Here is a 26,782-nt window from a genome sequence, read left to right on the forward strand (position 1 = left end):
GTGAGTGAGACAGCAGCCTGTTTGAGTGACCCTTGAATGCCATTTGAAGAAGTCCCAGAGAGCACTGGCAGCTGCTCAATAAAGAGAAATCACCCATATTCACACGTGCATAAACACACTTGCCTTTAGCCAAAGTGAATGTTCCAGGTCGTTGTTTATGTCAGACTGGGCTGTGCACGGGAACCAGGCATCAGGGGGCAAATTCTCACTCCCCTGCAGGTGATGGTACGTGCAGAGCTGCGCACCAAAGAGGGGCAAGCAGAGCAAAAAAGAAAGAGTTACTGAAAGTGTTCATTTACCTTACTAAGGAAATGCATGCTATGTATGCAAGAAGTCAGGGAAAGCTAGAAAAAAAGAAGCAAAATTAATCTCAGACAACACAACTTATTCAGATCAGTTTATTTTTTATTAGGGTACTCTTTTGTGTCAGTCATGACCCAATGAAATGATTCATATGTCCCTGAGACGGGCGAGGCTCACGAGGGCAGGAGGTATAGTTCCTGGGGTACCACTTGGGAGGCGGGCAGCTGAGTCCTCATGTGGACAAAACAACAGCCATCTCATTCTGCCCGCGTTCCAAGACCATAAAAGACGGGGCCGTTCTTGGGGCTGGCCGGTTATTAACGCCGGTTAGTAAATGCATCGAGTTGATGTCATGTCATTAGCTGATTCACATTAACAAGGAGTGAAACAGGTATAGCTGCGAGGTCACATATCATCAACAAGGCATTTTCACCAAAGAACCACCACTGACTGAAATAATGTCTCTTTTTTTGGCTGTTCTCTGTAAATATTTGATGTGATGCTGATGTTCGGTCATTACGGACCAAAACCTCTGAGGACTCTTTCCACCATCTTGTTGGATCATGAAGAATTCGGTCTGAGGGCAAAAGGTGTTCTAACCTGGTACTAGCAAGGTGCACCTGAGTGCTGCAATATGTGAAACTCCATGAATGCAGGTTCTTGTTTCAATGCACGTTTTTATAGAATATAATCACTTTTCTTCATGCATCTCCTGAGTGTCCAACAGCGTTAGAATGAAAAGACTGCAAACATAAAACAATACACATAAGCTGTGAAATTACCCTACGCTGTGATAACTCCCGTTTTTATAAAGATGCACTCAAGGCAGATTATTTTGTAATCATCAAAATGATTTTCGTTGTTGTTTGATTTGATTTTAACTTGATGACTGACAAGTTTGGCTTTAAAATCTATAAACAAGAAATATTTCAATTATCCAACTTTGAGATTCTGGAAATTGTCTTTGGTGGTGAATCTAAAGAATTTATACTAAAAAGCAGCATTGTCCAAAAATGCATCGAGCAGCGGTGAGGACTTTCAAAGTGGGCTCCATGCTGACTTTATTGTCATCTGGAAGTCTTTTACGTGCTCTGTGGTTGGTATTTCATACCTTTGTAAGCGATGGTTCCCCAGTGGCAGCATGGGCCGGGCAACGGGTCCGGTCCTGGTGAGAAGCTGTGGCAGTGCTCGCCCACTGGTCAATGTAACCCAAAGGTGTAAAGTAACCACAGTCCTGAACACTGGAACTCCTCTCAAATTCCTCACACACACCGTCACCGTCAAAAACATAACACTGACTGGGTTCACCTTGGGAGACAGGGAAAGAATGAGAAAGGAGGATTTATGAAGGAATATAAAGCCTGGTTTCTTAATCTGGCAGGGTATCCAATCATCCCCCACTGTTAGACTGTCATCCAAATCTATTTGTCAGTGAACCAAATCTGAGCAAATCTATTCTATTCTATTTTCGTTGGCCACTGTTAATGATAGCCACGTCAGCTGAAGCATATCTGACTCTCTGCACTGTCAACAGACTGTAAATTACACTGAGAAATGAACTCTGACTTCAATTAATTATTAAAGATTAAAGTAATTTGGTGATATTAACGAGGAGAAACCTAATATGTGACTTGGTATCTGCGGATAAGCAAGTCGCAGCAGCAGCAGTGTAACAGCATGAATTACAAAAAACTGTCAAAGCAGTGTCAGACAAGACAAAAACACAGACAAAAAGATGCCTTTTTCTATTTTATTGTCTCTCTTGCTATATTTAGATTTTTTTCCGCATGAACTGAACTTTTAATAACTCTAAAAATTAATCAGTGGTAAGGGAAGATAAGGGAAATAAAACTTTCCACCATGAATTAAAGCAGCAGCAGAGCTTTTATGGCAGAATTTCTGTGAACTAGGGCTGACCCACGGATTCTGACACTCTTGATGGACAAATATGCGCTCATTGAGATGTGCATGGGAAAATATAAAGGGTATAAAAAGAAACTTTCGAGCAACATTTCAGGCCTGCAGAAAGATGTTCCATCAGATCCAAAGCATTAGTCATTGATTATATGTAGTTTAATGTAAACTTCCTTTAATGCTGGTCTTTATCAATTAAAACATTTCAACAAAATGAGAAGTGAGACTGAAAGTTCCACATTGTGTCATGTGTGGCCTATTTTTTTCCCATATAGCAAAGGTCATCAAGTTCCATGTCCTTAAATTGACTTTTATTGCTGCTTAAGGATTTCAATGACACAAAGTAGAGTAAAGGCCTTTAAAATCGTGATGGACAGATTAACAGATGATGCAGACGACATTGTGATCTGTAGTTTTAGTAGGGAGCGAGCCTGAAGAAGTGGTATGCTCTAGAGAGAAAAGAATGAAAATTAGTAGTAGAATAGATTGGTGTAAACGAGAGGGAGACTGGTGTGACACTGAAGCTGCAAGGAGAAGAGGTAGTGAAGGTGGATGAGTTTAAATACCCAGGGTCAACGATTCAGAGAAACGGATAAGAAAAGTGAAAAAGAGAGCGAAGGCAAGGTGGAGCGGATGAGTGATCTGTGACAGAAGAAGATTAAAAGGGAAGATTTACAAGCTGGTAGTGAGACGTTCTGTAATGTACGATTTCAAAGTGGAGTTGAAGATACTTTTATATGTCCACGAGGATAAGAAACTAGTATACTAGAAGGACAGCGCAGGTCGAGTGATTTGGAGACAAAGAGAAAGAGGCGAAGCTAAGATGGTTTAGACGGTTTAGACAAGTGGCATAGTAGTTACACTGGGTAAAGGATACTAATGGAACTAACTGTTCGTAGAAGAAAAGAGGAAAACCACAAGGAAGGTTCATGGATGCTGTGGGCACAAAAGGGCATTGCCAAATAAGAAACAGAAGTAAAGTCTTACAAGGCAACAACAGCGATATGTGTTAAAAATGTTAACACATAGTTTTATTCTAACTACGTGTAAATGATTTGTCTTGCAGTATAACAGACCACAAGTGGAGAAGTGAATATAACAAGCTACAGCAGTGTCTCACAGAAAAAGTGAAAGCATATAATGCAGCAGGTATTCATAAAAAGGGCGGCAGACGTTACACACTTCAGACGTTTGGCCTCATGAACATGCGAACAGCTGCAGAGGTCACACAGACAGAAAAACAATGATGCACAATTGGCTTCAATTAATCAATGGAAACATGGTTCTGATAAAAAAGCAAATTAGGCCATTCAGAGCCATATTGTCCTCTTTGGCAATATTAGACTAAATGAACTCAACACTCACCCCACCCCTGTTGCGGCTACACCTGTGGAAAACGATTAAGTCATTTTAATTCCAAATGTTGTATTTATCAGGCTTGACAAAAAAGGAACTGATTGACAACCTTTGATGTCACTATTAAGGCCATCTGTTTTTCATTCAGGTCTGCATGCTGCAACCATACTGTGCAACCTTTATTTAATCAGGCATTTAAAAGAAACAATTAAAAATCTGTAACCTCAATTTAAAAAAAGGAAAATGAAAGCAGTCCTTTTTAAAGCCATTAAAAAAACCCCAGCTTGTCCACAACCAATCTGTGACAGGATGGACTTAGAAGTAGTTGGTGCAAACAGAACAGAGACACAGATGCGGCATAGTGGGAGTTAACTGGGTCAAGCAAATGTGGCAAGAAAACCCAAACAAATATTCTGTCTATGACTAAGACGTACAACTGAATAATTGGTTTTAAGTGTTGCAATTTGTAAAAACCTGTTTTTGCCAAATGGTTTTCCTTCCTAGTCATGATGTCTTTTATTGTAAAACAAGGGATGTAATAACTTCAGTCACGGCATAGCAAGCCCTGGTGGGGGGGGGCCGTTTCCCCCTGACAAATAAATTGACTGGATGATGGAAATTCTAGCCCTGTAACAAGCTTAAAAACTTGAATAACTACCATCCAGCTGCCAGAAGAAACGGCCTGAAATGAAAGCAGTGGTCACACTGTCTCATCTCAGCTTATCACACCTTCATATGGAATATTTCTTTTATCGGCAAACAGTCAGTTACACAGAGCATGAACTCTGAGGCATGGAGGAACACCGCATACCACAGCAGTGCAGCTGATTCATTTATTATTGACAGTACTGCGTGCTCTCATCCAGCCAGTCTATATGAGAAGCAGCGACTTGTTGACAAGCCTGTGACGTGACATAATGAAATCGTGCATGGCGTTCACCTTCTTCGTGCCCTCTGATTGGCTCAGCTCTTCCATGTTGCACTTTATGAACGTGTTTACTTAACTTCAAAGGAGAAAAACACACAATGACAGAGGCACGGTTCTCAACTCTGTGCTTACAATGGAGTGTTTTGGGTAAAACCCCTTCCATGTTGTGTTGTTTTGTGGCCTGTCTGCATGCTTCAGATTGGGTGAGGTGCGGACACAGAGTATTGTTGTCTTGCAGCGGAATTGCAAATGATGGGGGCGCTCTCTGCGGCTTCTTTGTTTAGCTTTACTATGATTTTGGTACTTTTTACTGTTTTTTAACCACCTGGTCTATTGTTATTGATGAATGAACTAAATTCCCAGACATGGACTAAAATTGGATTAGGCCTATTTTATAAACTAGGTGCTAGATTGATATAAAAATCACGGTGTTTGTGAAAACTTTGGTGCAAACGATGGCTTTTGGATCAGCACTATTGCTCTATAATCCTAAAAAAAAGGTTTTAGTCAGAGAAACATAGTCGGCCTGTCAGTCCTACACTGAGGAAAGGAAACTAGTCAGTTTCATTGTTGTTCACTTGGAAACAGATCAGAGTATTTAAAGGACATTTAACAGAACACCAAGGCCACATTTTCAAAGTGAGGATTAACAGGTGAATCTTTTTTGTCTGTGACTAAATCTTGGACAAAGCTGCTTTATGGCAACTGCACAAGCCACTGAGCCACAAACGACTTTTTGTTAAGGTTTCTCATCTTACTGCAAATCTTCAATTGTTTATTGTATATATTACAGGAACAAATTGTTCTTGTATAAATCTCAACAAAGCTCAACCCCTCCCCCCAAAAAGCATAACCACAGCAGCTCTTACCTAATTCGAGCCGTCTTATTGGGTATAAAAACTAGAAATAATGAACCTCATCACCCCTCTTGCTTGCACTTGATTCGCTTCGGGCAGTCAGAGCTACAAGGTGGCCCTTTAATCACCTAACTGTGGGGTCACTGTACAAAAACTAGCAGAGTAAAGCCTTTGACTGTGTTTATGATCCCTGACTGAAGGGAGCTGGCTCACTGCTGCAGATGTGACTTGATAACAAAAAAATGTATGACTTATTTTAGCTGAAGGATATCAAACAAAATGAAAAATGGACACTATGTCCAAAACGCAAGTGTTATTGTAAGCTGATTTTTGCAATTCAAAACCAAAGCATGATCTCTGATAAAAATCAATAAACTTCATTTATCAGTATTCCAAGGTCAACACTAAATCACCAGAGAAACATGCCTGACACATGTTTTCAGACTACACCGTGTACTTTACTGCTGAAAAGTGTTTTCCGGATGCTTCTTTGCCAGCCTCATGTCAAAATACTTTTCTGCAAAAGACTTGTGACTACTTATCACCCCTCAGCTCATCTGTTTTTGCTTATGCTGCTGTGATGTTACATTAATGGTTTGTGGAATTCATTCAAGCCAGAAGCTTTTATGTCTTGTAAATTAAATTTGATTGGGTTGAATTTTTCTGTCTCTTAATGCTGCTGCATGCACAAATGTGAGACTTCTGGCCACTTAGTGACCACTCCTTCACACTAAAAGTTCACATAGTATTCGTGTTTTGCATGTAAGACAGAGTCGGTTCGTGTTATGTCTGGTAATTAAAAAAAAAACCTCAAACAGTTTGACAGGCTTCCAATTTTAAACTGCGTGTAAACTCGAAGCAGCAGAGACAGTGAATGGCACTCACCATTGCATTTAAAGCCCATCTCCTTGCCGCATCTCTTAGAGCAGCCATCGCCATCCAACAGATTACTGTCATCACATTCTTCTGTCCTACAGAGAGAGGATCATCATTATCAATGCCCTGTGTAATTAGTCACCAATGTTATCAGCATGTTAATGTGCAACATACCCCTGTATGAGGCCATCTCCACAGTAAGGCTGTCCATGTGTGTAGAGAAGCGGTGGTGAAGCGTCACTGAGCTGACCATCAGCTTCCACCTGGATTGTGTACTTGTACTTAACTCCCTGTGTAACAGACCTGGGAAGAACAAGAACAGACACAAGAAACTGTTGTGTAATGTTTCCTTTGGCATTATAAACTTATAACAGAAGATTGTTCCAGTCTTCAAAGGAGCATTTACCCACATTTTTACTGCATTGTGTTATGAACTGATCATATAATGTTTATAGGCTTGATTATAAATGGCTTTGAGTCAGTCGATACTTAATAAAATAAGAATTTTGTGCATAATGGTGCCAGTTTGCTGTACTTTTTAAAAAAGAAATACTGTTGTGCTACGTAGGAAGGAAGCATTGTATTTATTATGTTTCCAAACAGATTCATTATGCTTTAATCCTGTTGGATTCTGTAAGCAATCGCCAAAAAAGTGGAATTTACTCTCCCTGTAACCTTGTATTATCCAGTGACCTTAAAGCCTCATAGCAGGAAGTATGTGTAACAGTACCACGGCTAATGTGTCTGGACTATTGATCTGTTTTGGTGTGCTGAGGCTATAAAAAGACCGTCCTCCCTGTTTTCTTAGCACAAATAAACTGCCCCTGCATCCACCTGGGGTAGACCAGGAGTATCACACAACTGCATTATCTAAGGTGTGTCCAATTTCACCAGACTCTAGAAATTTCCTTTATTAATTATGTATAAGTGAAGGAAAAGAAGGTTGTGAAAAACGTCCTTATTTCCTGTTGATCTAAACTGTATCTATAGTCAGCTATATCTTCTGCCACAACTCCTCTCTCTTCTTTGTTCTTAGAGGCCTGACATTACTTGATGATATACATCAATCGGGCATAACATCATGACCATCTGCCCAGTAATGTGTTGGTCCCACCTTTTTCTGTCAAAACAGTCATGTCCCACCGAGGCATGGAGTCCTCTAGACCCCTAAATGTGTGCTGTGGTATCTGCACCAAGATGTTCCCAACAGATCCTTTAAGTCATTGCAAGGTGGGGCCTTCATGGATTGGACTTGTTTGTCCAGCATGTCCCACAGATTCTTGAACAAAGACCATGACAACACTTCAGACTCGTTATCGCACTCCTCGATCCATTTCTGAACCATTTTTCTTTGTGCCAGTGTGCATTGCACTGCTTCCTCCAGCTTGCCTTCTTGCCCAACTACAATAGACATTAAGTCTGTGTGGCGTGGCGGGGCGTGGCGGGGCGTGGCCTGCGGTGCCGTGCAGAGGAGGCGGACGCACCTGCACGGCATCCGCAATCACGCCCCGCCGAATTAAATATTGTACTGGGTCCTGTGGTTGGGGTTGTTGTTGTGATAATGTTGAGCGGGCAGCGGGAGAGCTGCAGCTCTGTGACTATTGTTGACAGCAACCGTCAAAGCATTAATAAAAAGCATAAAAATGCCACTGGGTCTGCCGTGTATGTTTACAGTTTTAATTCGGCGGGGCGTGATTGCGGATGCCGCGCAGGTGCGTCCGCCTCCTCTGCACGGCACCGCAGGCCACGCCCCGCCACAGTCGGCTAGCCACATGATGTGAAAAAGGACATAATCATCAGACCAGGCCACCTTTTTCCATCGCTTTGTGGTCTAGTTCTGATGCTCACGGGCCCCATTGTTCTGGTTGTATTGGTCAGCATGGGCACCATGACAGGTCTGCAGGTAACGACATACACAATAAACTGCGATGCACTGTGTATTCTGACATCTTTCTATCAGAATGAGCAATTTTTCAGCATTTTGAGCTTCAGTAGTTTGTCTGTTGGATCGGATCAGCCTTCACCCCCCAAGTGCATCAGTGATCCTTGACCCTGTGGCTGATTCCCCGCTGTTTTTTTTTCCTGAACCACTTTTGATGGATACTGATCACTGCAGACTGCAGCTACTGATTGGAAGGTTGGTGGTTCGATCCCTGGCTCTCCCTAGTCTACATGTCAAATATCCTTGGGCAAGATACTAACCCTAAGTTGCTCTCTGATGCACCCATTGGAGTATGACTGCGTGTGAATGTCAGATAGTAAGCACTTAAGCTTAGAAGTGTTTGTGTGAATGGGTGTGAATGGGTGAATGTGGCATGTTGTATTAAGCGCTTTGAGTACTCCAAAGTCCATTTACAGGAGCTTTGGAGACTCAGTCATCTAGCCATCACAAATTGGTCCTTGTCAAACTCGCTCAAATTCTCACACTTGCACATTTTCCTGCTTTTAATACATCAAATTTAAGGACATAATGTTCACTTGCTCCCTGATATATCCTACAAACTAACAGGTGCCAGGGTGATAAGATAATCAGTGTTCTCTCCAGTAAACAAGTAAAAATTCATTCATCATAAACCATTTTTCAGAATGAACTCAACATATGTAGTTGCCATGGCGATTTCTCTTAGATCTACATTCTACAACTGCTTATATAAAAAGTTTGTAAAAGTATGGTCTTATAAAATAGGGGTGAGCATTAATCTGGGAAATGGGAAAACTCACGTTCATAGACGAATTAAAATAAAAAGAATTTTGTATGAATAATGAAAAAAAGACGTGGAACAAGAAGTTCAAATCATCAGACTTGCACTTTTGTATAAACTTGGTGAACGCATGAAAAGGACATGACTGATTGTCACTTTCTGAAAGTGCTGGAACAGTCAGACACATGCCATCTATTCCAACGTTGCAAAGGTACAGGCAGGGAAATTCCTGTTTGTCCATTTCACAAAAGAATTGTTGGATATCTGAAGAAGTCCTCTGTTATTCACACCCACTTTAATTTGTCCAGCTGTGTCGAGGTGAAAAGAAGCCAGAGTTTTAACTTTCTCTCGCTCACTCTCTTTTTTTATTGTTTTAGGATGGGCTATGGTTATACACAACAGATAACTGATTGGGGTTAGTGGTGAGGTTGGGTTCAGCTTAGAGCAAAGGGAAACACATCAGTGGGGCAACATAGCCTTTGAAACAGGCTTTCTGGAACACTTTTAGTTTCCAGTGTAGTCCAGTGTTGCCAGACAATGAGCTGCATGTACGACAGCTTAAAGCATCAACTATTTCTGCAGCTTCTGCTTTTTTTCATCCACTGATTTAAAAAAAACCACATTGGATATTAACATTGTGGGTTTTTTGATTAATTAACCAGTCATATAGTCCTACGCACTCATCCTTTCAGCATATACTGCAAGTTCAGATGCAGGAAATGGCCAAGGATCTGATCCAAGCAGTCACTGGTGTTTATGGCCTCTCTGGCTCACATTTGGTTCATATTCCAAAAAAGAAAGAGATCTTAATCTGCTTACTTTGCTTCACCTCTGGTGTGCTTTTGCCTCCATCAGCCCCCTGTTACCACAGTTCACTCTCCCTTCTCCTTCCCTCACCAACAATGTGCTTCACTTCAAGTTTCCTTTCTTTGCCTCAAACCTCTACTCTGTCCACACCTCTCATTTGTGTCTCTCTGTATGCCTGTATATCTTTTTCAATTGCCGCTGTCCCTCCTCCCCTCGCCTCTTTTTCATCTCCCCTACTCTCCATTATCCCACCCGCCCTTCCTCGCTCTCCCCTCCTTTCCAAACTCATTGCTCTTAAACTCTCCCGTCTCCTCACATCAACCCCTCTTTGCCCTCCTCAGTCCCACATAACTCAATTCCCCGTGGTTCTTACATCTTTTTGCACTTAGACACAGCTTGTGTAACATAGGAGACGTGTTCCATGAAAAATAAACTGTTTTTGAAGCTGTGTCCACCTAACATCCCCATACCCCCTTGCTTTGTAAAACAACAACAGCTTCCCAGAAAATCAAAGTGCCACTGCATTTGAAATCATTCCCAAATGATCTCCAATCATGCGACACTGCTGTCATGTCCTGGCAGGTACTTATCAGCTTTTTGTGTGTATAAGAAAAGCATTAGAGACGGGGTATTTTTATACTGAGGGATGTTATTTGCTGAGACTTAAAAAAGAAAAGAAAAACTGGCTTGTGGATTTACATTTGGATTCCAGTAATCATTTGGACACCCCGCACTACGAGACAGGATACAAACTGATTCATCTTAACCCTGAAACTTCAGCAAGCTTTTGATTAAGTATATGGTTGTTGAAACAGATTTGGATCAGTATCCACACTCGGCATCCCCATGTTGGAAACGTTTGTGTTCGAAGTTTTTCAAACAAAACAAAGCCCAAACACTTTAAAGAGACAGATATCTGTGGATTAGTGGATCTGAGGACACACACATGCTGTGCTGTACAATCTGCAGTCAATGCCGGCCTTAAATAACCTTCACCTTATTTTCCTCAGAGCTGTACAGCATTAGCTGTCGCTACTTCATCCATAATGTAACAGAAGTATAGATATAGATAGAATAGATATTCAGAGAACCAAGAATGTCAAAGGAGTTTTCTGTGGTCTGAGAAAAAAACAGAAAGCCATCTTGTTACCTGTGAGCGAAACATAGTAAAATTCTGTCGTGAGCTTATCTGCATGTAAATCAGATGGGTCAGGCAGCCTTTACCTGTCCGTGAATGTCTGCTGGGTCTGTGGTAAGGGGGCTTTACTGGAGAAAGGTGGCTGACGGCGAATGTGGTAGAGTAGAGGCTGGCAGCTGGAGCACAGAGGGCTGCCAGGGCCTGAAGACAGCATGGCTGCGTCAATCTCCATAATCTCCAAGGTGCAGAATTTTATGGCAGCAATGGCAACGTTGTGGGTGTCGAGGCGCATGGTGAGGGGTAAGTCACAGAACACATGCTGTGGTCCCAGGTTAATACTTTTCCCTGTGTCTGAGATCAGCTCGATGTTGGCTATTGCTGGGCTGTCTGCAACAGGGTAAAATGTTGGTGAGTTATGCAGCACATCTCCAACAAAGACATTTTCCCATTTAGGTATACATAATGTATGGCTGCATGGAAGGAGGGTTCTTTAATGGAGTTCTTTCAGTATTTTCTCAAGTAAATGTATTTGTCTGCCACCATCCAGAAAAGGAAGACTGCGCCCCACCTGTTGTGATTAACTTGCACCTGATCCCTGGCTACGTTAGCTCACTAACAAAGAAATGAACAGTCTCTCATTTTAATGAAGAGATATGGTACATCAACCAAAAATATTACAGATTACAATCAATCAGATCTCAATTAGTAACATGCACAGAGTCAATTTCTTCCCTTCCAACCTCTTCATTGGAAGAGTACCTGGGTAAGACCAAAAGCTTTCAAAGGACATCAGGGACAAGATTGTAGATCTGGACAAGACTGGACTGGACTACAAGACCATCAGCAAGAAGCTCAGTGCAAAAGTGACAGTCATCAATCACGCTGAGTCTGGAGGTCCATGGAAGATCTTGCCTATTGGTGGGGTGGCTGTAGCTCAGGTGGTAGAGCGGGTCACCTACTCAAGGAGACCTGAAGGTTCCTCCAGTCTACATGCCAAATATCCTTGGGCAAGATATTAACCCCATGTTGCCCTCCGATGCATCCATCGGAGTGTGAATGCGAGTCAATGTTAGATAGAAGCACTAAAAACAATCATACGATTGGGCTGAATGGATGAGTTGTATAAAGTGCTTTGAGTGTTCAATGACAGTAGAAAAGTGCTATATAAGAACCTGGGGTTAGGATGACCATGAGAAAAGTGGTGGAAGAGCTTGTTAATTATCTGAATGCAGTTGGGACCACAGTCACCAAGAACCCCACAATGGATTGAAATCTTGCAGCGCCCACAAGGTTCCCCAGCTCGAGAAGGCATGTGTACACGCGAGCCTAATTTTTGCATCTTCATGATTTTCACTTGGGAGAGAGTGCTGTGCTCAGATGAAACCAAAATCAAGCTCGTTGGCATCAATTTGGCCAAATGTGTTTGAAGGAAGGGAAATGCTGAATGTGACCCAAAGAAAACCATCTCCAGAGTCAAGCATGGAGGTGCAAATATGCTTTGGCATTGCTTTTCTGCAAAGGACAGAGGACAGTTTTACCACACTGAAGGACTATTGACAGGGACCTCTATCATAAAATCTTGGTTGAGACAAGGACAGGTTATCCAGAAGACCACGAAGGGAACAAAGGAGTGGCTAATGAAGAAGCACATTGTGGTCTGGCCAGAAGTGACCTAGCCAGTCTCCAGAAATGTAGTCCTATAGAAAATCTGTGAATGGAGCTGAAGCTTCAAATTGCCAAGTGGCAGCCAAGAAATCTAAAGGATGTTGAGAGTTTCTGCAAAGAGAGGTCTGCTGAAATCCCTCCTGAGATCTGTGCAAATCTGGTGACCAACTACAACAAAAGTCTTACTGCTGTGCTTGCCAACAAGGCTTTTTCTACCAAGTACTAAATGTCTTATTTCACTCTATGAGAAGCAAATCAATTCATCAATTTTATGTTAAGTGTTCCTTTTTCTGGATTTTTGGTTGATATTCTGTCTATCATAAAAGTATCAAAACTACCCAAGACTGTCTACTTCTTTGTAAGTGAGCAAAAACGTACAATTTCAGCAGGGGATCAAATAATTAATTTCCCCACCGTGCCTATTATTCAAAACTGACGAGTATTTATTATGGAGTGACACTTACTCGCAGAGATATACGTGACCCAGAGCGTAAGGGCGTGTGGAACAATGGGGTGTAGGAACCTCAGTGTGAGGGTGCAGCCCTCTGTGCCCGGACATGGTGACGTCACGTTGGTGTCATACAGGCTAAACTCAGGACTCCACGCTTGGAGACTGGAATCACATGGCTGTTCCACATCAGGTGGTCCTGTTGACAACATCACACAGACACACATGTTGGTGCTGTTGTGTTACAAGTGTTCCCAATGACTTCATTCATTTTACTCTAAAGCACAGAACACCCCATGTATGCAGGAATGAATCCTAACTGATATATGATGATGATTAGAAACAGTGTAGTGAGCATTCAGTTGACTCCAGAAAATACAAAAGTACACCGTGGAGACTCAATAGAGTGTCTGAGTGGAAAAATAGATTTTTTTTTAGACCCATACTCACACTTAAACTGAATTTCTCTTTACCTTCAGTGAAGGACTGTGGTTGCAAAAAGGGTGTGTCTCACTGGCAAACTGGACAGCAGCACAAAGATCCAGACAAAGCATATTTCTAGGAATACATTGCATGCATGCTTCTCCAAATGAGGCAATTTATACAAGGTAAAATGAGGCATGCCATGCAAGCTGTTACACTGAACCAATCAACAAAGATACAAACTGCAACAGTGACAAAGTTCTTTGTGTATTTCTGTGTCTGTCTGTCACAAAGTCCTCCATACTTTTTCCTGCGCACATATCTGCCACAGCAGAGAAACATCCAGAGACCGCTGTCAACAACACTGCAGCCAGGCTTTTAACACTTCCAAAGAGAAGTGACCAGATTACACCAGCCACTGGCAATCTGTGAGTTTCAAAAATTGATTTTTAAGATTTTAGTGCCTTTCAGCCTTGATTAGTCTGGGTTCTGCCTACAGGGAGAGACAGAGGGTGAAAGGGAGGGAGACAGAGGTGCTTGTACCTAATTCTCTAAAGATAAATGGACTTTGCACCCCGGGGCCCTCAGTTATGGAACTCACTGCCTTACCCAGAAAGCTGAAGCAAACCTGTTCAGCTACATCTTACTCCAATGATCACTGCATATGCATGTATGCCTGTCCTCTAACTCCTCCTAGATCCATTGATCAATCTGGATTGAACTTACTATATACCAGGTACCAGGATTATCAATATCTATATAGCTTTAGGGAATTAAATCATTAACATTATGTGTAGGAGCTAGCAACATTAGATCAACATAAGCTGGGATGACATTGAAATGGGAATCTGTCAGTGTTCTTCCTGTTGGTTTGAAGTAGAGACAAACCTGTCAGATATACTATAGTGGGTAAATCTGATGTTTAGGTAATGCTACCAGTGAAATGTCACTGTCAAGCAAATCAGACCAAACCATACCCTGTCCAAAAGAAGCAGATTAATCTACTCTGATTAACATAGCAGTGATTTTAATTTCGTTTTGTTGAGTCCTGCCTTTTCCTCAATATGGTGTCTTCATCTCTATTTATGAGTAACTGAAAATACATTTCCCGGTGTTACTTCTAAAAACTACAAGCAAGCTGACTTTCTTTTGGAACGGAAAGTGGAATTTTCCTGCTGACAAAGTTACAACCATTCACTTAAAGATGGCGTTCATTCAAGAACGCAGGAAGTAACATCATTACAGCAGGCGAAATGAGTTGTTAATTGTTAGAGCGTTAGTGATTAGCACAATGGAATCACAGTATGGCACAAGTATTATGAGCTGTCTCAGGTGAAATCCAAATAAAATCAACACGCTAAAGAGGTGTTACATATTTCACACCCACTATGATTAACCATGTCGAAGCACAGTCAGAAGGACAATTAATGCGAAGATTGGTCTCTAAATGAGTGTGTAAAGACCCATAAAATGGAAATGGACATTTTTGGGGGCTTACCACATTTTCCAAGCTACCAACATACTACTTTATTATAATCGTACAGCCCAGAGTAAAAGTAAGCAAATGGGAACCATCTTTAATACTGAGAGAAGTGGAGCTACTGCCTGTGTGGAACAGGTGTACTTACCATGGAAACCGCTTCAATAAACAGCTTGTGACAAGCGTTAAAGAAGAGAATATGAAACTACTGCATTTTGATACAGGATGAGCATTACCTGAGAAGTCTTTTAAGCTTTTGATGCAGTTAGCATACCATCTAGGGCTGCCACGATTTGTCGACTAGTCACGATTACGTCGACTATCAAAATAATCGTTTGTGGCAGCCCTAATACCATCTATTTAGTTTTCCACGGACTGACTGAGTAAATGAAATGAGCAAAGACTCTGTCTGTCATGTTGACAAACCCAGATAGAATAACCATCCAACGGCTCCACTCTTTCCTTCAGACTTGTTTTTTGGTTTTCCTTCCTAAAGGCTTCCTCTCACTCATCTGTTCTTCTCTCACGCTAGCAGCTTTAACGGGAATACATAATTGAACGTAAGCATTCAGCTAATAAACCACTTTGAAGCAGAATGGGTAGAAAACCTTTCACCCTTTACAAATAGTATGTTTGTAACGAGATATTTTCTTTTCAATAAACGAAGAAAATGTGCACTCCTCAAAGGTTGATTCTGTTCATTTGGATGTAGCGTTTACAGCAGAAGAAACGTTTCATCACTTATCTAAGTGACTTCTTCAGTCTCAGCTGACTGCAGTTTCACCAACATTTGCACAATGACTGAAACCAGCCCACTGAAGGAACAATGGGCGGGAGGTCAGTTCCTTAATCTTAATTATGCAAATTCTCATGACCATTGATCAACAACCACTGATCAAAGACCACTGATCAATGGCCATGAGTCCCATTCACAGAGAGTTGGGGAACGGCTGCAATCACAGCATGTAAGATGGTGAAAGATATACCCTTAGGCCCCCTCCTCGATTCAGAGATGGTCTTTCCCTTTTCACATAAATGGCCTCCTTGATTCCCCGCTAGTTTCAATCATTACTCAAATGTACTCTTTATAAGATTGGGGAAACCTGCAGTCAGCTGAGACTGAAGAAGTCACTTGGATGAGTGACGAAAAGTTTCTCCCACTGAAGACGTCCAGATGAACAGAATCAACTTTTGGGGATTTACTTACCTGGATAATTGAACATGCATCAAGACATTTGTGCGCTCAATTATTATTTTGAGATCCCTATTATTTCTTGACATAGCTTTTTTTCCTTGCACATTTCTACCGTGTGAAAAGATTTTTTTACAGAACTTCAAACATGCATCTTCTTTTCTGATCTCTACAGCACAGTTAACACGAGGCAGCCTTAAAAGCAAACTTTACACCTTCTCATTTTGAAATAAAACTCTGTATTAAGACTTAATGCAGCACATTAAGCAGTTTAATCTCTGACAGCGGCAGTGCACGCTTCCAAACAATTCCGTGTTTTCCCTCAGCCTGAAAATGGACTTAAACCAGTCAATACTGGCACAGGAAGCGTTCTGAGGAGATGGTCACTTTTGCCAACAATTTGAGCCAATAGTGTTTTTGCCTTTAAACTTGTGTTTTGGGTTGCCAGCTATGGTGTCCGCAACGAGTTTGTCCAACTTCCCCTCTGCCTCTCCACACTGAATATGTTATTGCCCATCTCAGATGGCTGACGAAGTGACCCACACATCATGGTCCTTAGAAGTGAGACAGAGTGAAAAGGGAGCAAGGGAAGCCAGCAGACTGGCTGTCTCCTCAGCTGTGCACATACCACTGTTTAGAGTAAGACTGTAATTGACCCTTTATCATCATTATGGTCCCGCAGCGAATGAGGGAGCAGTAATCCCCCTGTTCTTCCTAGCCGCTTGTTTTCAAAGCATAAATTCCAGCAGAGGATTTCCACATATTTGGTCAGAGTTTTCATGAAAGAGATGGAAACGTGTTATTGTGTTCATGCATTTGCTCTTTCAGTATTTGCCTTTTTTGTTTCTTGTCCCTTTTCATTCACTTTGCTTTCTTGTTGCCTTATATTCCTTCTTGTTTCTTTCCTCCCCACCCTATACATCATGTCAAAGGAAATCGTGCTTCTCAAGGATTTATGATTGGAATAACAAGGACCATGTGCTTGCAGGAAGTTAATGTTTCAATGTACAGTGCTAAAAGATGCACTTTTTTTGGTTTATGACGGAGGTTGAATGTTTGAAGAGCACCAAAACATTACCCAGAGCAGACGCTTACGTTAACAATCCTTGTTCTCACTTTGGCTAAAAAAAGACAGACACAGAGAGGTCTGTAGCTGAGGTAATTATCATTTAATGATTTTTTTTGCTTTTTCTTTTTCCAGCAGCCATTAGTCTTGCACGCACCTAAAATTTACAGATGTGTGTGTTTCTGTGTGTGCGTCTGGGGGTAAAGGGGGGCTGAATATATGCCAAAAATGTATTTGGCGTATATTCAGCTTGGTGAACGTGCGGGCGGATGTGTAAAATAAATATATTCCTCAGTTAACCTGCAATTTTACATGAGGCTTCAGCAAAGTCCCATATTCACTAGTGTTTATATTCAAACTGACCCAAGGAACAGGATTTATATGTGTGCAGCTGTTAACAACAGAAGTAAAAGTCTACAATTCCGAACCATTTATTATCTCTGAAATCCAGCTTGTTTTCAATATGCAGATATAAAAAAAGGAAATTCTATCCTTTTGTGCATTTGTAGAAAATCACAAAAAGCATTTTTGACTGACCTGTTGCTTCCTCGGGTGTCCAGTAGCCTGATGTGTCACATATGTGAGTTGAGGAAGCCTCATAAGCATACTGGTGGAAGATGCCATCTTTCTCACAATCTCCACAATTGATCTCAGATACACGCAATGAGGAGCTGAGGCGAAAGGAAACAGGTCCACTAACTATGGCATTTTTATTCTATATAAACAAAACAAGAAAGCTGAAACTGACCTAGAAGACACACAAGAAAATTAAACACAGTTCGCAAACACAAAGTGGCCACTAGTTTGACCTGTGGAGGAGGTCGTTTCAGGCACAGTCACACTAGTACCTACATGCACTGCAGTAAGTCAACAAGGCGTATGAAATTTCAAACTCTCCCAGGTTGAAATGCCAGCTTTCTTTTGCCCACATCTGGTGATACCACCAGCTGAGAATTCCATAATACACTTCACACTTGTGAGTTGTTTATTCCAATTTTTCCACAGGTGTTTTCGTCCAGATGCTCTCGGTGCAGTGGTGAATACAAAATAAAAAAGTCCAATAAAACAATTACTGGAAAGTGTAATCAAATATTAACTCCAATGCCTGGTTTTGATTGCATCCAGAACATTTTTAATCACCATACATGACATATAAAGAGACTTGTCCGGTGGAAGCAATGTGCTCATGGCTCACTAATGCAGTTAAATTATGCACATTTTATTAATTGGAGTGTTCATAGAGTGATTTATGTGCACAAGTGATGAAAATTGCAGTTCTTTGTTAATAGTTTTAACCCTGCAAGACACCTGCCCAAGGTTTACCCTGCCTCTTGGACAACCAGACATGTATGGATGGTTAAAAACAGCTTTGAATGGATAGAAACAAAAGAACTCATGCAATCATACCTTTGATAAAGTGACCCCCTGATAGGTGGGAGCCAATAAATCGAGACAGAATCTGTGCTCTGGTCAGTCACTATGGGGGCCAGTGGGATGGGGGCAGGTTGAGGGTCCATCAGCCACTTCTGGTAGACCAAGTCTAGATAGCAGTGCATCCTGGCCACTTGGTTTGGAGTGAAATGGTTGGTGCAGTTATCATCTGTGAAGACAGAAGAATCCAGTAAATCTTTGAGGGTCAAATGAACACACTAGCCTTTAAATAACCGAAGTACTAAACACATGGCTAGAAATAATTACATCAGACATGTGCTGAGAGGAGACGCAATTACACATGCCAGTCCTTAACCTCTTAAGCACCCACGCACCAGAAGATGGGCGCAAAAGAGAGGAGATCACAGAGATCAGAAAACCACTGGGGGCTTAACAGGCTAATAAGCTTTTGTTGGCTTTTTAAATACACTGGGTGGTAACAGCTTGAGAATATGGACAGAAATTACTAAACCATAACATAATTGTATAATTACACACTCACATTGATTGATTGATTGATTGAGTGATTATACTTTACTTCAGAGTGGATGGTAATTCTCAGTAATGCACTTTTAACTGCCATACTGTTAATAATATTACTGTATATATTACATATACATTGTAACACCTGAGCATTTTGTTCATCTGTTTCACCTGTGTAACTCATGTAATTGCTGTAAGGAGTGTTCAGGTAGGTGGTGACGCCACATGTGTCGTTGACAGCTCCGGGGTCATGGCAGGCTTTGGATTTAGGTGTTGGGGCAGTGTCAGCACACAGATCACCCGTCTCCATGGATGGGGTGGTCTCCTGCACAAAATATGTATGGTATGCATGATAAGAGAGGGCATGTGATGTAACACTGCTGGAGTCAAATTGTTGAATGTTGTCATTGTGCTTCTTGAATTTGTAAAGTTTTAGTTCGAGCAGCAGGATCAAAGACATTCCTTTGTCTCTGACCTCCTCTCCAGCTACTCTGGTGCTGGGGGAGCTGAAAAGGTTTTATTATAGGCACATCCTATCTGAAAGATCTGTTTGTTGTTGTTTGTTCCTGCTTTTATGATCCTTTTGGTGAGCAGGAGGTCGCACAAACGCACCCCCATGACACACACATTCTCACACACACACACGTTCTTGCACATGCATACACATGCATACAGGTGCTCACACATACACACACATAGTGCCTTGTCTTTTAGAACCATGGGGGGGGGTTTACGAGGGGAGGTGCTTGTGTTGTGTAAACTGTAAGTGTCATGGGAATAAAAGGAGGGCTGCTCTTTGAAGGAGTTGGGCTGGAGACAGGTGAGGAGCGTTAAGCTCCACGGGCCTGGTTCCGACTAGCCTTCCCTCGCTAGCGAGTAAAAGACCGGTTGAAGATGTTCTGTCTTGTCTTCGTCCTTCACGAGAATAATATTCTAAACTAGCGGGGCCTGTGGAAGCACAGACTCAACAAACACATTTAAAGATGCTATTATTAGTTTTTTACTTATGTGGGTTTTCCAATCAGAAATAATTCCATAAATTAGCATTATCACAAATAGCAGAATTTAAAAGTCCTACCTGACACGGATCATCACAGGAGTCCCGTTCACTCACGCCCTTGAAGACATGGTACAGTCCAAATATGTGTCCCATCTCATGGATCATTGTGTTGGAGTGGCCCGTGGTGCCAAAGTAGGAGGGATTCAGGACCATCCCACCTGGATATAAGCGGTAAAAATCGCAGTATTGGTTACAACATTATTACCGTCTAGTAAGCTGTGGTTCTTGAAAAGCCAGCCAGATAGAAAATGCAATGTTTTTTAAGTGGCAACGTGAAAAGAGAGAAAAATGATTTGCGATTACCCACTCTGACAGGATGTCTCTGATTGTAACTGTGGTTCAGTATCCATGTGACAGACAATAAAAAAATGTTACATTTGGTAAAAGTTAGGTTACAGCTGGGAAATGTCATGGTGGGGGTTAAATGGAAAAAAATTAAGGCTACATAAATATCTGAAACCACTAACGAAGCATGCCAGAGATAACGGTTTAAAAAGACAACAGACACAATTTGGGAACTCCAAAAAACAAAAGCCAACTAAGTGGGAGGCAGATTTTTTTGCAGCATCCTTATAATCACAGGATTAACAGCAGACATGGGTTATTGGTTTTCTAATTAGAAACACTGGCTAAAGACATTAAGCAATGAAGACATTAAATACGTAGACACTAAACAGCAGGGCCTCCAGAGACAATTTGTCATCCTCTAACGTGTTGGTTTAAACAGAGGCAGATGCCGTGCAGCTGAAATACATGTCTGAACTTAATTTGCCGCTTTAATTCAAAAATATAATTGTGGCTTTGACCATTAGTATCAATGCAATACTTAATATTTTAATACAATTAATAGCCACAGAATAATGACACCATTAAGTGTTTTTTTCCTCAGCAACAGCAGCATACTGTATTCCCTTTGATACGAAACATCAGAGATAAAAAATGGTTGGATGGATTTGACTGTGTTCATTAGTCCCATAGTGTGCACGTTCTTTTCTTTACTTTGTCCTTTACTTCAGCGAATATCACCCAACATTAAACAACTCCAAACAAATATGGCTGAGATGGGGAATGGTCAGTGATAAATACACTTTATTGATTTTCTGCTGGTCAAACTGTGATTTTTAATTCTTTGAATTTTTTTAAGGAATGCATTTGTTTTGCTTCAAGTGAGTCGTGTAATATTATTTGCCAGTCAAACTGATGGTTAATGACGAGCATGAGACTTGAAATGAACCTGTTATGTTTATGTCTCAATAACCAGCTCACTCTATACTATAACATTACGAAAAACCACATCAAAATATAAAAGAGTTAAAAAATGAATATCCATATTTATTCTAATGAATTCTGTGCATCTTCCTCCAATGACTTGGCCAAAATTGCCATTAGACAGCTTTTCCATATTTTCTGACATATTTTGACGGCTGCACAGGTTAAATGTGTTTCAAATACAGAGAGACGGTGGAGACAGGAGTCGAACCACCCGTGCAGCATGCACACAATAAAGATTATCAGATGATACTGGTTTACAATTTAACCATAGTACTACTTCATTATTGTTTGTATCAGTTGATTATTTTATTAACATGTTACATTATGTAACATTATGTTAGAAATAACTTGACTTTCATTTTTGAACTGGGTATATATTTTATATATCTAGTATTTACCTAATATTTATATCATAACCACTTCATCAAGATGTATTCGTTCCATGTATACTGCTTTTGAGTCAATTTACTATTGTGTTGTGACACATGAAGAGAAGTACAAATTAATAAAGAACAGCTGTTAAGTAGGCATGGCTGGCAACAATGGTACAGAGCCCACACTGCTATTTGTTTGTTTGGTGGTTGTTGGGTTGATTATCCTTCCAGTGGAAAGAGGAATAAAGATTTGAAAGAAAAAAGAGGGAGTGTAATGTGTCAGGAAAATCTCTACCAGCTCCAGCTGCTCTTCCCATGTAATTTGAAAGGGCCCCTAACCCTAAACAAAGCATGGAGAGAAAGGGCAAAGCTACAGCTAAAGAGAAAAGCAGATAGGGTGAGAGGCACAAACAGAAAGTTAGAAAATAGATGACAGACAGAGAAAGCTGAAAAAAGTGCAACATGAAAAACAAAATATGTCGCATTAGTAAAGCTCAATATAAATCCACTCACCTTGGTGTGTAAGAGCTTCCTTTGCCCACGGCCAGGTCGCAGCTCCTGCCAGCTCTTGACGCATTGAGTTGCTTGCAAAGAAGACGTTGAGTGTGTCTGTACCGCTCAGCTTTAGTTCCTCCTTTAGTTCTTTCACACTTATATAAGCCCTGTATATATTTAAAGGAGAGAAAACATGCAAACATCAGAATGTTTCGTAGTTCAAAGAGTGATTTAGTAGCCGAAAAAGCTAAATGCACACCTATCATCCATAACAGTATGACCTCTGACCGGTGAAGTGAATAACACTGATTATCTCTATATCATGACACCAGTTATTGGGTGGGATACATTAGGGACCAACTGAACATTTTCTCCTGAAATTTAATGTATTAGAAGCAGGAAAAATGAGCAAGCGTAAGGATTTGAGTCAGTTTGACGAGGGTCAAATTGTGAAGGCTAGACGACTGGGTAGAGCGTCTCCACAACTGCAGCTCGTGTGGGGTGTACCCAGTCTGCAGTGGTCAGTATTGATCAAAGGTGGTCCAAGTAAGGAACAGTGGTGAACCAGGGACATGGTCATGGAAGTGAAGGCTGGTCCATGTGGTCCAATCCCACAGACGAGCTACTGATACTCACATTACCCAGTGCATCATAGTTTGTTGCAGATAGGGTTACAGACCAGTTAGAGTGCCCATGCTGGACTGGACCAAAGAGGAATGGAAGAGGGTGGCCTGGTCTGATGAATCTGGATGCGTATGCATCGCATACCTGGAGATTTCTTGGTACTATGATGCGTTGAAGGAAAAATGCAAGCCAGCAGAGGCAGTGTAAAGCTTTGGCCATTGTTTTGCTTTGGAACTTTGGGTCCTGCCATTCATATGGATGTTACTTTGACATGTGTCATCTACCTAAGAACTGTTGTAAACCATGTACACCCCTTCACGGAAATGGTATTTCCTGATGGCTGTGTCTGCTTTCAGCTCTGCCACAAAGCAAACAATGGTTCGGGAATGGTTTGGTTTTATTCTGCAGTTATAATGTTATAATGTTATATAATATGCGTTCCCAAAAACAAAACTGATTACATAGTTCAAAGCTTAAAGTTAGAAAATTAACCAATTTTACAAGCAGTTGCTTCTCTAAATGTTGTTGTTACAGAAATATGGCATGTAATAGTGTGCTATAGTAGGGAAGCTAATACAAAACACTGTATAGAACAAGAAAAAAGAAAGAAAAAAGAAGAGAAACGTGGAAATAAAAGATAGCCTCAGGAGGGGAAATTTTGGAGGAAAATATTTGTCTGGCTTATAATTCGGGAAGAGTTATCTCACAAGCTGTGTATCGTTGAGTGTGGTGCTAGGCTATTCTAACATTTAGCATTGGCAGCAGAAAGTAAAAAATAAATAAATAATAACTAAAAATACACAACAACGTACCAAACATCCTTAATTAAACATTGTTTATCCTTAGAGACATATGCGTAGTGAGTGTGCTCCAGTGTGAGCTTACCCTCAAACTAGAATAAGTGACAGCATAACAGTCAGAGTTCCTTATTAGAAGTTAAAGACTGGCATAGTCAAAGAGCTCTTACACAGTTGTTTTCAGTTAAGTTGGCTGATTATGTTCCTCTTTGTGTTTCACTTAATTAGCATCTATTTTTTTTTTCTCTCTGATGTGCCAGTTACAACCTATAGTTGCAGCAGGTGTTGTGTGAGAGTGACATAAACCTTAGCTCAGTTGATTTGTACTTGTACAGTAAATGTAGTCTATCATATATTAAAATCAGATGGATTAGCGTTAGCCCAGCTAAGTGGTAAAAGAAAGGCTCAGAACACATATCTCCAGTAGATATCTCTTCTCACCCAACTCACAGCATGAAAGAAAACAAGTACATTTCACATAATATCTTTGCAAGCAAGGAGACAAGCATTCACCAGATAATTCTATACCTTGCTAGTATGGTTTTGGGTCCGTATTTATCTTGAGAACTTTCTTGGTTTTTCATTACAAAGATTTAACAAGGTGCTGGAAACATTCCTCAGAGATTTTGATGCATATTGACATCCAACACATCGCACAGTTGCTGCAGATTTGTCGGCTGCAAAGGCGCTCTATTGGTTTGCAATCTGGTGACTGTGGAGGCTGTTTGAATACAGTGATATCATTGTCATGTTCAACAGACCTTGTTGAGAACATCTTTGTCATGTGGATTTTATCCTGCTGGAACCAGCCATCAAAAGATAGGCTGGGTGCAGACCGTGGTCGTAAAGCAGCAATACTCATGTAGGCCTCAATCGATACAATGCTCAGCTGATACTAAGAGGCCAAAAGTATGCCATGAAAATATCCCAACTCCACCAGCACCCTGAACCGTTGACGAGTGTACATCCTGATTGGGGTGAGCAAATTGGTCTCATTAGAATCTGTTTAAAGACAGATGGTCAGTGCAGAGTATCTCTTTACTTAAATCCATCAATATTCCTCTCAGATCTCTCTCTGCCTACAAAAATGACCTCAGGACACTTTCATGTCTGATGCTAAGGTTGTTTTTCCTCGGCTGCTGTGAGGTCACATGTCATTTTTCTCCTTTGGTTTCATAGCTTGAAAGCTATGTCACCTATTACCATTGCTGGGTCTGAAAGTCATGCAGTGTGACTGCCCAGTGCCTCCATGCCAGACAGTTTAGGCTTTTATCCAGGTCTGTTTTTTTAGAGCAACTGGAAGGAAATAAAATCTGTCTGTTTGAGACTGCATGTGGAGTCTTCTACTCATGCACTAGCACAGAGGTAGGTCAGATTACTTCATATTTATAAGAATATATTCTGGTAAGTGCATGAATCATGCATAACTTTGTTTGTGAAGTCTTGTTTTTTGGGGTTTTTTTCATCACGCACAGGCCATGCTTTCAGAGTGTTTTTCTTTTTTTATTATTATAACGTAATGGATTGTTGTTTCATGTTGTATGTTTTGAGCCAGGAGTTCAGGTTTTATGTGGTTGATCAATTTCAGCTGTAGGGCTTACTTTGTTGAAGAATTCTAAGCCATAATCTAAATTTACTTCATTTGAATTCTCGTGTTTTACTTCTCGTAAGTTTGTCAAACAAAGTTTATGCTTTTGATTAGGCTCAGAAGCAGGTTTACATTTATTAATAGTAAAAGGTTAAAAAGCATTAGAAATATCATTATATATTTGCTCATTAAAGGATTGAGGTTTGGCTTAGTGCTCCTTACATTGTTCCAAGAACCTGAAGGATAGACAGGTGAGCTTGTGACTGTAAGACATCAGCTTTCAGCTGGGATAAATCTAGATGGATGAAATGAGAAAACAGTAATCCCCATCCTCTCACACGCCACTGCCAATGCACCATTAAGTAAGGCACTTCAAACTGGTCCAAAGTTGCTCAGCAGCCAAGAACCATACATCTGGCAAGTACTCTTAATGCAATCCCTCCTTCAGTGCATGTGTTGTACAGTAAATAAGAATGTGTTTCCTCGGGCACTTTGCCTGACTAAATAGGGTTTAAGATTTAAGATGCTTCAGGGAAACCCTCCTCACACTACATTACTGAAGCAGAGTTCAGTTGAGGCTGCGTGCAGTATTCATCACCCCCAGGGCAATGCAATTACAAGTGACAGAAAGTTGATCACTAAAGAGTTGACTCTTCAACTTCTCAGACTCAGAGGATGCCTCAGTGGAAGACTACAGCCAACCTGGCAAATAATAAATGGCTCTACATGATTGAAATGAAAACCCCGGTTATGCATTGACAACATTTGCGGCTAAGTCAAGCGCAGCATGAGTCAACAGCAGAGTCAGCACCAGCGCAGTTACCATGTAAAGCTGTAGATGTGCATCCATTCAAAATATTACTGTTGACAAGTCAGTTACTTTGAACCAGAAGACAGACTGTGAAAATGTCACGGCAGCAGCAGGCAAACATTTTACCATGTTGCGCACTTTACTGTGCACCTCGCTTGCCTTTCAACAATTTTGTCTTTTAACTAAGGTCAATAAAAAGTACATGCAGTTACTCATTTCCCTTTTTTTTGCTAATTCTAGTTTTCCTTTTAAGACCTATGACTGACAGTGTACACAAACAAAGGAGGTGCAGCCTATCCCAGTTGTCAAGAAGTTCATAAACTTCACAATGTCTTTATAATATCGTACCAAATTGCAGTAAGTCTGAACAGAGTTGCTGTGCACACCTTACATATTTTACCTCACCAGACAAAAGACGGTGCAAAACATTTAGATAGCAAAACAAATGTCAGGTACGTACATCATTTTCCAGCATATTTTTAACCCCAGGTGGGGTTAAATGTCAGTCATACATATTTCACCTCTGTAATATTCTTGACATCTAAATTGAGCTAGTTGTAAGTATATTGGAGCTATTTCTCATATTTTGTAAACTTATTGTATTATTTAATTCGTTTAGTCTGTCACTGTTATTGTCTTGGAGCAACTGTAACCCACATAATTAACATAAAGGGATTATTAAAGTATTCTGA

The 26,782-nt window shown here is 40.9% G+C and overlaps 1 protein-coding gene across 1 annotated transcript in view; it reads right to left on the reverse strand.

The window, feature by feature from the left end:
• pappa2 (pappalysin 2) overlaps positions 1–26,782 on the reverse strand; it is an 87,850-nt gene that overhangs the window by 38,204 nt on the left and 22,864 nt on the right. The window contains exons 5-15 of the mRNA XM_005936989.3: positions 22,289–22,437; positions 20,148–20,287; positions 19,241–19,394; positions 18,563–18,755; positions 17,693–17,826; positions 13,011–13,193; positions 10,968–11,268; positions 6,409–6,537; positions 6,244–6,329; positions 1,415–1,611; positions 124–237 (exon numbers count right to left, since the gene is read on the reverse strand). Coding sequence (XP_005937051.1) covers positions 124–237; positions 1,415–1,611; positions 6,244–6,329; positions 6,409–6,537; positions 10,968–11,268; positions 13,011–13,193; positions 17,693–17,826; positions 18,563–18,755; positions 19,241–19,394; positions 20,148–20,287; positions 22,289–22,437 — 1,780 coding nt within the window. The remainder of the gene's footprint in view (positions 1–123; positions 238–1,414; positions 1,612–6,243; positions 6,330–6,408; positions 6,538–10,967; positions 11,269–13,010; positions 13,194–17,692; positions 17,827–18,562; positions 18,756–19,240; positions 19,395–20,147; positions 20,288–22,288; positions 22,438–26,782) is intronic.

This window comes from Haplochromis burtoni, unplaced genomic scaffold (genome assembly GCF_018398535.1).
Source record: "Haplochromis burtoni strain Fernald_Lab_line unplaced genomic scaffold, NCSU_Asbu1 Contig_185, whole genome shotgun sequence".
Taxonomy (NCBI): Eukaryota; Metazoa; Chordata; class Actinopteri; order Cichliformes; family Cichlidae; genus Haplochromis; species Haplochromis burtoni.